Source organism: Salvia hispanica, chromosome 1, assembly GCF_029641045.1.
Source record: "Salvia hispanica isolate PSC_SH4W2 chromosome 1, Shi_PSC_v1, whole genome shotgun sequence".
In the NCBI taxonomy this organism is placed as follows: domain Eukaryota; kingdom Viridiplantae; phylum Streptophyta; class Magnoliopsida; order Lamiales; family Lamiaceae; genus Salvia; species Salvia hispanica.
The window spans coordinates 63,663,554-63,677,527 of record NC_142692.1 but is presented as its reverse complement, the minus strand read 5'-3'; the positions used below and the strand labels follow the sequence as shown (position 1 = coordinate 63,677,527).

At 36.2% G+C, this 13,974-nt stretch overlaps 2 protein-coding genes across 3 annotated transcripts; both read right to left on the bottom strand.

Annotated features, from left to right (window-relative positions):
• Positions 1-1,514: 1,514 nt before the first annotated feature.
• Positions 1,515-4,089, bottom strand: LOC125220176 (alpha-galactosidase 1-like). 2 transcript variants are annotated; one of them, XM_048122320.2, is made up of 14 exons: positions 3,815-4,089; positions 3,666-3,724; positions 3,521-3,577; positions 3,401-3,435; positions 3,225-3,328; positions 3,043-3,142; positions 2,897-2,955; positions 2,749-2,814; positions 2,588-2,671; positions 2,438-2,502; positions 2,290-2,372; positions 2,115-2,205; positions 1,990-2,039; positions 1,515-1,919 (listed from the first exon to the last, which is right to left on the bottom strand). In XM_048122320.2, exons 1-14 carry the CDS (start codon positions 3,943-3,945, stop codon positions 1,683-1,685), a joined length of 1,221 nt encoding a protein of 406 aa, XP_047978277.1. In that variant the 5' UTR covers positions 3,946-4,089; the 3' UTR covers positions 1,515-1,682. The 2 variants fall into 2 exon arrangements, with proteins under 2 accessions (XP_047978277.1, XP_047978278.1); XM_048122321.2 differs by having other exon boundaries at positions 3,067-3,142; positions 3,815-4,087.
• A 4,041-nt stretch (positions 4,090-8,130) lies between these two features.
• On the bottom strand, positions 8,131-12,997 carry LOC125223318 (protein indeterminate-domain 5, chloroplastic-like). Its single transcript, XM_048126407.2, has 5 exons — positions 12,609-12,997; positions 12,133-12,529; positions 10,245-10,726; positions 9,262-9,772; positions 8,131-8,378 (listed from the first exon to the last, which is right to left on the bottom strand). The coding sequence occupies exons 1-4, from the start codon at positions 12,736-12,738 to the stop codon at positions 9,285-9,287; spliced, it is 1,497 nt and encodes a 498-aa protein (XP_047982364.1). The 5' UTR covers positions 12,739-12,997; the 3' UTR covers positions 8,131-8,378; positions 9,262-9,284.
• Between the last annotated feature and the right edge of the window lie 977 nt (positions 12,998-13,974).

The following is a 13,974-nucleotide window of genomic DNA, read 5'->3' as shown; positions in this document are numbered from 1 at the left end:
TGGGTTGTTTTTCTCACTTCTGTCCACAGCTCATTGTGACCTTGGCTCAGAAAATAAATGTAGTTCAACATTCATACTAATTAAATTTACATTTTCTTGTACATATTGTGTGTTTGAGGGCCTTTCCCTAGTACGAGAGGACTGGGAAGGACGCACCTCTGGTGTACCAGTAATCGTGCCCAGGATAAACGCTGGGTAGCCAAGTGCGGAGTGGATAATTGTTGGAAGAGTAGTAGTAAGCCCACCCCAAGATGAGTTCTCTCCTATTCCAACTTTCCCATAGCTTTCGGTAGCACAACTGAGACAATGATGGGTTCTCTGCCCTGGGGGATGGAGCGTCACATGTTCAAAGAGGTGGCTATTTCAAGATGTTGAACAACACAATTTTACTCCCTCCGTCCCATCCTAAGTGGAGCATTTCTTTTTCGGCGAGATTTTTAATAGTGTTGTTTTATAAGTTAAGTGGAGAGCGGATAAATAAGAGTGAGAAAAAGTAGAGAGAGTGGTGTTTCTATTTTAAAAAATGTGTCATTTAGAGTGAGACATTCCAAAAAGGAAAATGTTTCACTTAGAGTGGGACATATGGAGTATTTTGGAAAAACACCTTCATTATGGGAATGTACACCTAGTAGAATAATTACATCAATCCATTGAAATATGGTATGCCACAAGTGAATATATGCGACAGATTGAAATATGGCATGCCACAAGTGAATATATGCGACAGTAATTTTAGAATGACTTATCACTCCTTTAATCCAGTTCATATAAATCATCGAGAGACAATTCATTCATTGAATTAATAGTTATCGTCTCTAGGGGATTAAATCTCTGAGTCATTGCGAAGTAAAAAACCGATGAGAATATGTAGGGCTGACAATTTTTGGCACGACACAATAACACGATACGAACCCGCACGAAATTAATGGGTATGTGTAAAAGCTTATTGGTTCGTGTCGACACGATAACGACACGAAAATTTCGTGTCGTGTTCGTGTTACACGTTAAGAAATAATATTAGTATATTATAATATTATATATTTTTATTTATTTTAAAATTTAAATTAGGTTTAGTCTAATGGAGCACTTAGTATTAACGTAAAATCAATCAGGTCGTATTATTATAGTGTCGTTATTGTGTCGTGTCATATATGTGTTGTTATCGTGTCGTGTTCGTGTCTGAGGGTAGTGGGTCGTGTTCGTATTTGGAGTTTTCTTAACGGGTCGTGTTTGCGTTTATTGTTATCGTGTCGTGTCGTTTTCGTGTCGACACGATAATGACACAACACGCACGACGATTTGCCACCCCTGAATATATAAGTAAATATTCTTGCATTTATTACTACTGCACTATTCATTTTAGCCTTTCTACTTACCATTTAATGCAAAAACAGTTTGTCAAAACATGAAGCCATCTCCTTATTTTCTCTCAAGAAAAAAATATGGCGGATGGCTGATATTTTATCAGTTAATGAAAGACAACAAAGCAAAAAAAAAAAAAATCATGTTGGGCCTTTGATGAAATAACTCTTAGATTAATAAACTAGGTCAACAGAACAAAGTAAAGATAGTGATCCAACATGCCAAATGAATTACTAGTTTCAACAAATGTTTCTGGAAAGCCCTTATTCAAAGCTCCTCACACACAAATGGCATACTCCATTATTTAAGACATCTTTCCCTCAAGATATGGGCTTGAGAATGAACATCTTGCATGCATGAGAATCCACTGTTGCTGTCAATACATCCACAAATCTCTGCTTCAATGTCTTGTGCTGCCACAGGTCTCTTGCCATCACAGTGCTGCCTGGAGGGATGCCGATGTCGTCCCAACGAGCAGTCATCTCCCTATGCTGCTGTGGCCCCCGGTTGAGCAACACCACCGCTACTCTGTACCCCGAAAGAGGCCCTGCCCATACCTATCAAACAAACAAATTTTTACGAGCTTCCAAACACGCGGCTCGTTGCTGTATGTAAACAAGAATGTACCTCTAGATCTCCCTCCATTCTGACCTTTTTCCCTTGAACACCTAGCTTATCTGCAAACAATGGAACCATCAGCATAAACTAGCCCAACAGAGGGTAGTGAACTAAGGTTAATGACTTTTATTTACCTTGATTAACGGCTATCACTTCCTTATTTGTTATAATTTCCATTGTTTCTTTCGTCACGTTTCTCACATCACAACCAACGAGAAGCGGTGCCTAGGAACGATAGAGCAAGCATGAGACATCGGTATGGATAATATGGCCACGGGAAAAAACCTATCTTCGGTTGAGAAAAAATACCTTGGAAATAGCCCATAGACTGAAATGGATTATGTACTCATCTTTGGTCATTCCTCCATTGCCAACCTCAAGCATGTCAGGATCTGTGGACAAGAAAGCCATTTTCAAACACACATAGCTATAGGTTGTGTATAATGTATGTACTAACCGTTCCAGCCACCCGGTCTGGCATATTCTGCATAGACCTCGTTCTGGTCTGCTCGAGAGATCATGCTGTAGGAGAATCAGAATATGTAAAGAACAATCTAAGAAATGCAAAATATCAGAGCATCAAACAGCATTAAAGAAACAATCATACCTATCCCAGTTATCAGCAATGTCGTTTGTGGTTCTCCAACTGTTTCCCAGGCTTGCACCCCACAAGGCCGGGTGCATATCTCCCCTAGTTCAGTGATAGGAGAATCGTAAGCTTTGCAAGGAAGCCGAACTGATGTTATAGAAGAGATATAAGAATTATACCATTCACACAGTGAGAAAAAGATGGGGCGGCCAGCGTTCATGAGAGCTCTTGTCATGACTGGATATCTAGACAAGGAGAACCAACATTCAGAAAGGAAGAAAAATACGCGAAAGATGACATATGCTATGCATGAAGTGCTTTCGTTACCTGACTGTTGGCTTTGATCCGTCGGTGTTACAGTTATCATACTTCAGATAATCTATGCCCTGCAGGAAAGAATTAAGAACTTATTTACATTTCTGTATAGACAAGATAGCTCAAAGAACTCAACGATCCACAGAAATCGCCATAACAAACAACAAAATCGTGTTTTTCACCCATGAAGCAAAGGTTTTGGCATCATGCTCCTCATGCCCAAGTGAACCAGGCATTTTCTTGCTACAAGTGAAATATCTGCAGGAAATTGCATTTGCATCATATGCACTTATATAACAACACACACACACACAAATCATTTTAAGAAAATCGAAAATACCCAGCATCAGAATATATTCCCAACTTAAGTCCCTGGCTATGGACGTAGTCGGCCAAAGCCTTAATACCAGAAGGAAATGTGGATTTCTTAGGCACTAGGCTACCCTGAAACACAATTCCGTAAGTAAACAAGAAAGCCGCAGATTAGTACTAGAAAACACTCCAAAAGTTGTGAACCTTTTCGTCTCGAGAGATTTCAGCCCAGCAATCATCTGAAGACAAAGTTTCTTAATCAGATAATTGAGCAGCAAAGAGAACGAGCAGTGAGAATACGAAACTCTGAACCTTAAAACCTACCGATGTTAACGAATTTATATCCGAGCTTTGCTAGGCCAGTCGAGACAAGAGCATCAGCTGATAGATAAACATAGAAGGTCACATTCCCTTAGTGTTAGAACAATGAAAAACAGCATGAAAGAACGATAAATCAAGAATCACATACCAGTTTCTCTAATCATTTTCTCATCGATAAAACAGCCAAAATGGTTCCAACTATTCCACCTTAAAAAGAGAAACAAATTTATAAGCTAGTGCATGCAATGCTACTGTCATAACAGTTCAACATAATGCTTAATATTGTTGCTAGCTTACCCCATAGGGGGAGTAGCGGCGAGGCCATTCGCGAGCAGATTTCGTCTATCAGCACGAACGGTAAGAGTTATGGTTAACAGAAGCAGCAAGCTTATCCACCATGCCTTAAGTGGAAGTGATGCCTTCTCCATAGCTGAATCTTCCTACTGTTGTTTAACACACACTACACACACTTACACTAACACTAACACTACTAACACTGCAAGCTGTATAGATGCTGTGCTGACTATATAACTGAAACAATGCCATATGATACAAAACTACCTTTGACAATTCCAAGAGAAATAAAATACCATTTTCAAAAATTAAACAATAATTTATTCGTCTCTATCTCTTTGAGTTAGGCCCACCTTCATCTTCATCTCTCCTTTTGGGGAAATTTGCTTTCAATAATAAAGTCAGTGTTCAAAACTTATTTATTGTGATGATATTTTCAAAATTATTTAGCATATTAGTCAATTAATACAAGGTAACTAATCAAGGAGTTGAATTATTACTTTATTTTGGTATAATTTGTTTATCAATTCAACAGTAGTAATTCACAAAGATATCAAAAGTAAAGCCATATTTTTACAATTCTTTTAAAGCTCCAAAATAAAATTTGATACACTTTTAAAAGCTAAATCTGTTGAATCACTAGATTAATTTCCTTTGCATAATAAACTACCTTTTTTTTTATAACGTAACTTTTTCATATATTTCGTATTAAAGGTTAAACTATGGGCACGAGGAAACCTCGTTTACTCTATACTTATGTAATTTTCAAAGTCGTTATATTCTTCGATCTTGACAAAAAAAACAGTGCATTGATTTTTCAAAAAAGACGAAAGAAGAAAAGTGATTTTAAAATTGTCCAATGGAAAATATTTGTCTTCATTTTGAATTATTGTTGGCAAAACATCTTTGATTGTTTGTGTCCCCATTTATTTGTATGGTCCATTTCACTTTAAACTAAGACTAACATCGCAAATTATTTGCCTTTTCTTTTGTCCACTCTATATATTCCATCACCGGCATTATATGGCTCTAGGAATCATTATCCAAACAATTTTATTTTTGAGTATTAATTTCCCATATAAATTACATACTAGTATCTTTCTTTATGTTATTGTTGAGAAGTTTATTGTCCAACACACATCACACATGCATTATTTTTAGATATTTTGTCATATCATTATTTTGAACAAACTTTCGTCATCAAGCTGGTATAATAATATATCATGTTGACTACCCAATAAAAGAAAAGTAGGGATCTCTCCAGAATATGATATGTTGTTATCCTATCTTTATTATTTTATTATTATCTGGTAATGTTGTATGTGTCATACTATTATTTTTTAACGTTTTCTAACAGTTTGATAGTATAGCTTGTAGCTCTCTGTTAGAATGAATATTTTTGTCCTGTTAGAATGAATATTTTTGTCAAATCAAAATCACTAATATTTGAAGGACATGAAAAACGACGGTATCAAATACAAATAATTATAAAATGTTGTTTGTGAAGGAAAGTAAGTTTGGAAGTTATTTGTTGATTTTACCAAGCGAAGCAAGGTTAAGACAGTTGGGCTTTCTTTGTGGGCCGGGCCCATCATCTCTGGATCAATGGGTCATGGTTTCGGCTGTTGGTGGGGTTATTTTTCAATTTTATAAACAAATGAGTATAAAATTTGAAGAGTATTATATTTCCAGATGACACATGGAATTATAATTTGGGTGCCTTTTCTTTTCTTAATAAAATTAAATAAGATTGTGATCATCGACAATTTCTGAAGGAAGATTCTTCGAAAGTGCCTCAATAGAAATATTTTCGTTTAAATAATTATGAGTACTTCATTCCACTATATTTGATTGATTTCTCTTCTATATTATTTCTTCTTATTTTATTATGTCTTTAACTCTTACTGTTTATTATTATTTTTCAAAAATAATAGATATAATAGGACGAAATGAGTAATATTACATCGTTTCTAACATACAAAATATGAAAATAATATATCCAAACCTAAGCTATTAAATTCAGTTTGCGTTGTCCTTAACAAACGAATAGATAGAAACATCAATCTGAATGAGCCTCACCGGCGGCCAATGTTCAACTCTATAAAAATGTAATGCACATATTGAATAAACTATTCAAGAAAATCAAGAAACACGACCAAAGTAGATCAATTAATTAGTCATGAGCAATACTGCATTAGAAAATTAAATGAGTGAACTAAAAAAAAAAGAGTTGATGAGCCTTGAATGGGGTTTGTACATTTTTTGTACTCTCTTTAAAATAAAAATCATTAGAAATTCAAGTTCTGGATAAAGACATAATCATATTGGAGATAGTTTTCATTATTTTTTATTTTTTATCCTTTTATTAAGAATTATTTTAGTACATTAATATTATTTATTTCTATCTCATCTCACAGCTTTATTTATGATTCTTATCTCTTTTTCATTTTTTTAAAAATCGTATCTCTCATCATTTTTATTACATCCATTTTTTCATTTTGATTTATTTTGTCTTATTTTACAAAATTTTATATACTTATTATATGTAGATAAAAATGTATTAATGATAAGACAAAAGAAATCCAAATAAAATAATGGATATTGTCTATATATGAAACTTTTTTGTAACTTACTAGTAAAATTTAGTACTTAAAGGAAGTAATACCACAAATCCATACGAAAGGACAAGTTGATATAAAACTCGTTTCTAAATCAGCTATATACAATCTCAATTCTCATATATCCGATCAACGAGATGACTACATTATCTAAATCTTAGAAGCTTTCAAGAAAAATTAGTTAAAGGTACTCACTCGATCTTTATATTATAATAAAGACCTTTGCATAATTGGTATTGCAAAGAAGCCAACGGCCTAATTTGTAAAATTGAGGGAACAAGTCACATCTTAGAGCATCCACAGTGTAATGGGCGAAAAGCCCAGAGAGGCATGGGCGCTACTTGCCACCCGAGCTGCTGTACCATACACCTAGGTGGGGGTGGTTTCGGAGGTGGATAATTAGTTTTTTTAATTTAAATTCAAAACAATTAATACAAGTATAATTCATATAATTCTTTAATGATCTCTCACAAAATTCATCTTACTAGAAAAATGGATCCGATCGGACGAAATGCACCAATGTTTTACAGCATTGACGAATTTCATAAATTTTTATTTTATTAGAATTTGTATTGTTTTTGTTTTAATGAATTAATTCCATGTTCGATGTTGTTCCTTCAAAATTTGGCAACTAATACGATGAATAATGTAAATTAATGTGAGAGGCGTGGGGACAGGCATGAAAATAGAGCATTTCATTGTGAAAGTTGTGGTATGGCATAGAAAAAGATGAGAATATAGACGTGGCAAGGGGTAGAGGTGTGATACGAGCATATCTACATCGTATAGACGTAACAATTGGTGCTCTCAATGAAAGCACTAGTTGATACGAGGTGAACTCGTATCGGGGAATAAGGTGGTTCTGCCACCGAGATGAAGTAAATAGTCGCGGAGGATTGCTCTGTCGATATTCACACGCCAACGGTTTGGCGGTAGAAGAAACTTGCGGAAAATAAAGAAGAAAAGATAAAAGAACGATAAAAGATAAATTGATTTGATAATTCTTGAATTGAAATAGAAGAATACAATATCTCCTATTTATAAGACTACTCTAACTTAGGGAACAAGAAAATAAAGATATCAATAATATAGGAAAAGTGGGAAATCAATAACTAACTAGATAATAGATATGAGGATAATCTTAGAGAATATGCTCGTATCAAGGTGTGGTAGGAGGCCACCCATAACACCACCACTATTTGGCGTTAGCCATAGCAAGGGAGAGTGTCACTGGCTCTTCAGTCGAAAACGCCGCAACTCTTGCCGGTGTTGCACGCGAATTTCTTGGCCAATTAGAGCCCGGGTGCGACACACGCTAGGCGTGCAACAAGTTGAGATTTTGCCCAATTTTCAGTTTCTTTTATTTCAAATTCAATGTATATACAGTATTTATTTATAATGTTATAGTATTTTTTAAATAGTAGTAGGAATATACTTATAATTTAAAATTATAAATTTTTGTTTGATTTGAATACAACTTGACATCCGTATGAGAGTATATGATGTGTAGAGTCCCTCATTATAAAGTTTATAAACCTCATTTATACACCAAATTAAACCATATTCAAATGATCCCTAGGAAAATTATTTGCAACTTCAGATTTTTCATACCATAATTTTTCTAACCACCAGGCTTCTAGCGAGAAAAAAAAAAAAAAAACCCTTGCTACCTCACTCATATAGCTAATTTCACTCGAAATGTGCGTTTAAACTTCTGCATTTTTTTTTATCTATTTCGTTTGTCTCATAAAAAATTGTTGATTCAAAAGAACAAAAATTGTCAAACTACAAAAATTGAAATAACAAGTTTGGTACGTTCCTTCTTCTAGTTCACCTAACATAACTATAAGAGCAGAAGAAAAAAACTTTTTCTTTTTCTTTTTTGATTTGGATCCATATACACACATGCTAGGGGCTAGCCATCTTCTTCAATCAATCCGCTGGACCTCCTGCATTCACATCCAAATTTAGCATTATTTTTCAACTCAAAAACTAGGAGCAGAAGAATGAGGTTTTACATAAGACTTGTTTTTTTTTATAAGAGAGTTAAAGAATTTTTACAACTTTTTAGTTTATGTAATGCATGCACATACTACTCCATCATCCACCAATAAATTTTTCATTTTGTCATTTTCATCTGTTCACCAATAAACTTTTCATCTACTTTTGACTACTTTTGGTAATGAATCTCACATTCTACTAACTTTATTTCACTCACATTTTATTATAAAACTAATGTATATAAAAGTAGGACTCACCTTCCAGTAACCTTTTCAACCAACTTTCTACTACATTTCTTAAAACTCATGCCGAGTAAAAACTCCCCATGTATTGGTAGACGGAGTGAGTATTAAATTCATTAAAAACGCAATGCATTCTATAGTACTAGTACCTTCATCTCCCAATATGTGTCGCATTTTGACACGACACGAGTTTTAAAAAATGTAATGAACAGTGGTTCGAAAAAGTTAGTGGAATATAGATCTTACTTTTAAGTATTAATATTATTAAATATGAATAATTGAATTGATAGACTGTGAGGTCTACTATAAAAAAAAATTAGCAAAAATAAAATAGAATAATTAATCAGGGAAGGACTAAAATGAAAAGGTGAGTCTCAACGAGGGAGTATGAGAAGTATAAAAAAATTTGCTACAAGCCCTTAAACAATAACATCATGCACCATAAAATATGTAAAAATAACAATTTCATAATTCCTAATCTCTACAAATTAGGGGAGACACATGCATGTAGCATTTTGATGTAATAAAATAGGAGATAAAATATGAGTATATAAATATCTGACCAAAAATATATAGAAAGCAAAAGTACCTGTAAAACGATGAATAGATTATTCAGTGAAAACTCCCCTCTCCAAAAGGCTGTGTTTGTTTTCCGAGATGATCCATCCCACTTTGTTGCTGTTCTCTCACACTTCTCACAATCTCTCCAACTCCAAGAAAATCCCTTGTCAGCCTCCCCGCTTGCTCCAAGCTGCTCAATCCATTGCTGTTCCCTCCATGGAACCCTCTGTACTCTGCCTGCTCGAACATGGACGCCGCCCCCGGGCCCACTCCTGCTGCCGCGATGGAGTTCATCAACTCCTGCATATGGTTTCCTCCTCCATTGTAGATGCTTCCATCCCCGAAGCTGTGGTGGTCGGGTGACTTCCCGAAGCTCTTCAGCAGCGACGAAGACGCGCCGCCGTTGTTGCTGGTGTTGGAGCCCATCTGGGCCGCCTTCTGGAGGAGCGCCGTCGCCGACATCTGAGCTCCTCCGCTGGGGCTTTGCATACCGTGCGAGGTGCTGTACAGCGATGGGATCGCAATGCTCATGAGGTTACCTGCTCAGTCACGAGATTTAGGAAATTGATGTTTGGAAAAACTAAACTGGAGAAGTGAAAAACAATAAAATACGAGAGAGTAATTGCGTTATATACTCCCCCTGTCCCTTCAATTTTGTCACATTTTGACCGGGCACGAGCACGAGCACGCGTTTTAAGAAATGTAATGGAAAGTGAGTTAAAAAAGTTAATGGAATATGAGTTCTACTTCAAAATACTGGTATTAGTTTTATAATAAAATGAGAATGACTGAGTGAGAATGAGTTAGTGGAATGTAGGGTCCACTGCCAAAAATAGTAAAAGGTGAAATGTGATAAATTTTATGGGACAGGCAGAAATGGAATATGTGACAAATTTTCAGGAACGGAGTTAGCACTAGTCTGCTTAAAAAAGGAAATGATTCAATTTAGATGGGACGTCCAAAAAAGAGTACTGAGTTTTCATCATATAGGGTTTTAACCCTTGTTTATACCTGATGAGAAGAGGGTGGAGTCTTCTCCGGCTGTGGAGTGGTGGAGGCCACCTTCCATGGTGGAGGTGGCGTTGTTGTTGGTGTTCCCGGGGAAGAAGCTGAGGTTGAAGAGGCCGGTGGAGGAGGTGGGGGAGGTGTTGTTCATGTGGAGTTGGGGAAGGTGCATGAGGCCTTGCAGTGATGATTTGTTGGGAAACATGGAATTATGGGAAGGTTGATTTTGATGATCGTGGTCGTGATTCGGGTGGACGAATGAGGGCCGGGGCGAAGGGCTGAAGCCTCCCGGGCTGACTAGGGTTTCGTATCGGGGGCTGGGCCTGCCCAATCTAAGTATGTCATGACTTGATAGGGCTCCTTGGTTCATCTTATCTTGTTGGGAGAGCCCTAAGAGGTGGCTCCCGATGCTGGGCGGGTTCAGGTTCCGTGCACTCTCCTGAGCCAGCGCGTCGCAGAAGGCTCGGTGAGTGATGAAACTGTCGCGCCTGCAACATGTATATGAATAAGTTATGGTTTATTACTTCTCAGTATCAATTGTGTTATAAGACCAAGTGGTATTTGTATAGAGTATAGTAATGAATGTTGTGATATTTTATAGGAGTATAAAATTGCAATACATGTAGAAATTGGAAGAGAATTAGGTGGTCATGGAAATGGGGTTAGCCAAAAACAATAAAAATATGGACTATTTTGTTGTGTAATCGTGAGCAAAGGAATCTTACCGAATAGAAATAATAATAGTTGGTAGATATATTTGAAGGAGGGAATGCATAAGGTGATTTGGAGAAAAAAGACAAGGGCATATGTATAGATAATTGAAAATGTTAGGTGGAAGAATTCATCATTGCATCAAATCACAAAAATGAACACTTTTGCAAACACTTGATCAACTGCATTCATCAAGAACAGTGCCCTCTAATATGGCAAAAACCCTCTTTCACATGTCAACTAAAACAATGAACCTATATTTATGTAAGAGCTAGATATAAATAAAGAAATCACATAGCTTACCACCATGAATAAGAAAATTAATTGGTAAAGTTTTGAAATGAAAACAGTCCCCCAACAAGGAGAACATGGATTGGCAGTGTTGTTCAAATAATTGAGAAGTGATAGGTGGGAATGGATATTGGACACTCAAAAAAACATTATCATGAAAATGGATACCTGCAACAAGTACAGAGGTAATCACATCTATCCAACCCACAAGAGAACAAACCTGGTATCTTAAAAACATTTTCAAGGCTACCACGTGAACTCCAAGTGGTAAAATTACCAAATCATCTTGGGTAAATTAAATTCTCTCCGTGTTAAGAAATCGGGTCACTCAAGTTAGAATCAACAATTTATCGATGTGGGACAAGAAAGAGTTTCATTAACACTAGCAAAGTGTGGGCCGGAATAATCATCTGAATTCCACACTTGCAACAAAGAAACTCATTACTGACTTGGGCTCACCCCGTCATTACTTAAAAGGGCCTTATAAGGGGCATTTATAGAGGAGGTCAAGATCACCAATTTGTCGGATAAGGAGGGGTTTCAGTAATAGTTTTAGGACGGATGTTCCAAAGATAGAGAGAGAAAGAGGTGAGAGGGTTTTGAAACCAAAAAAAAAAACCTCTTAGGTCATGGCGTTTTCCAGAGAGAATTCACGTGGAGCCATTTTTTCGACAGGCAAAGCTCCAAAGAACAAAACGAAATACTAGAGAAAAACAAAACAAAATTCCAAAACTAATAAAAAAAGGAATCCGAGTGCTTGTATCTCTGTGTTTATGTTCAAGAGAGAGAGAGAAAAAAAAGAGAAGCATTTTTAGTAACTGTGCATCCAAAAAAAAAAAAAATCTAAGAACTAAATCTGAAATAAATGCAAAAAATAAAATAGAAAAGGAACCTTGAGAAAAGGGTGCCGCAGTCGCATCGATACTCTCTTGTGCCGCAGGTTTTCGAATGAGCTTTCCAGTCGGAATTCACAGCGTATTTCTTCGAGCATTTCTCGCACTTGTACTTCTTCTCGCCGTGCTTTCTAGAGTAGTGCTTTTTGATTCCGGTGAGGTCCCCGAGCGCGCGGGACGGGTCGTGGTGCACGCAGCTCGGCTCGGGGCAGAGATACACCTTCCGCTTCACCTCCTTTGTGCTCTTCTGCCGCAGCTTCCACGGCAGATTGTGGCCGCGGCGATGCAGCTGCAGATTCTGCTCCCTCTGGAAGCCCTTGTTGCACACCTCGCACACGAACCGGTTCGTCGCCATCAGCGTCTTCGGCGACAGCGCAATTACTTCCGCATCCGGATCTGTCGCGTGTTATAAATAAAATTAATTTCATTTTTTTTTAATTCATGCAGATTTAGGAAAGGGGGTTTTGATACTTGCTTGGATTTCCAGCCTGGTTCCGCCTTCTCTTGTTTGTCGGCGGCGGCGCGGAAGGAGGAGGAATCTGCTGCTGCTGCTCGTTTTCGTCTCTTAACGAAAGGAAAGCTGATGAAGAAGAAGAAGCTGCCATGCTTTCGATATTCAGGGTTTGATTTGTTTCGAATCCGAGATTTATCGGAGATGAATTGAAGAGATAATAGCTACTAAAATCGAGAAATCAAAAGAGATGTGAGAGTGTTGTGAAATGGAATTTCCCCTAATTTTCTCATTCCCTTGCTTTCAGTGAAAATATGAGGATTTCGAAAAAGATGCTACTCAGAGTCTTCTATCATATCCACACCATTTTCATTCTCTCTCTCTCCTAAGGCAGCTGTGAAATGGAAAAAGAATTGAATTCAAAATAAAATAATTAATAATCATAATAATTATAAATATAATATGCATGCAGAATTTAGAATTATATACACATGTACAAAAACATCTAAATACATGTATATGTACACATACATTATACATAGAGAGAGAAGGTGAGCCCACGTCCCATATAGTGTGTGTGTATCACTTGAAGACAAACATATATACCTTCGTCAGCTCGTCTTTGGCAGTCATAGTAAAAAAGATTTATAAATAAATAAATAAAACGCGCAGTTAGTCAAGGTTGTCCATATCCAGATAAAATTCGTCCAAACACTATAAATTTTCTTGCAACATTTTTAACAGTAAACATGGAGCCCTGTTGGCTAAAGATGAGGCAGCTTCTGTTTATTTGTTTTTTTTTTTAATTTTCTTTTAACTGCAAATATATACATGTATTTGTGTATATATTGTAGATGGGGTGGTCACATCAGGGAATGAAAGATGTAAATTGTATATATCCACTTGATTATTACAAGTAAACATCATCCCCTTAAATCAATTGCATCGATCCCCTAATAATTCATGTACAATATACTTTATTGTGTACTATAAATGATATTTAGCTAATGTGTACATAAATATATTGATAATAAAATAACTATACCTAATGTTGCAGACTGAAGGAATATTTTATTTGTGCATTTCGTCGGAGGAATTCTAAAGAAATTAAGTTTGCTTATAATATAAATGGCGAGTCATTATATATACATGAGTGGTTGAGATATGATAAAGTGATGTGTCCTTTTTTTTCTTATGTTATCCAATATTTTATTATAAATATTATTTTGTTATAAGGCTAGACGCCATACATCATAATATAACTATCATCCCAAGAACAGAATCATTTGCCCCTGCCAAACTAAAGATTAATTATAGTATATCCTATATATTAAGATTTCAAACAGGACAGGATTTGAAAATTTCCATCCAAAGTAGTTAATTGATTTAT

Excerpts from the sequence above, each read along its gene's own strand:
- LOC125220176 (XM_048122320.2), bottom strand. The coding sequence starts at position 3,945 with ATGGAGAAGGCATCACTTCCACTTAAGGCATGGTGGATAAGCTTGCTG. Across the intron at positions 2,956-3,042 it reads AAAACACGATTTTGTTGTTT|GGCATAGATTATCTGAAGTA; the intron begins GTTATGGCGATT and ends TCTTTCCTGCAG. Across the intron at positions 2,206-2,289 it reads GTCTATGGGCTATTTCCAAG|GCACCGCTTCTCGTTGGTTG; the intron begins GTATTTTTTCTC and ends TATCGTTCCTAG.
- LOC125223318 (XM_048126407.2), bottom strand. The coding sequence starts at position 12,738 with ATGGCAGCTTCTTCTTCTTCATCAGCTTTCCTTTCGTTAAGAGACGAA. Across the intron at positions 12,530-12,608 it reads GAACCAGGCTGGAAATCCAA|ATCCGGATGCGGAAGTAATT; the intron begins GCAAGTATCAAA and ends AACACGCGACAG. Across the intron at positions 10,727-12,132 it reads TGCGGCACCCTTTTCTCAAG|GCGCGACAGTTTCATCACTC; the intron begins GTTCCTTTTCTA and ends TACATGTTGCAG.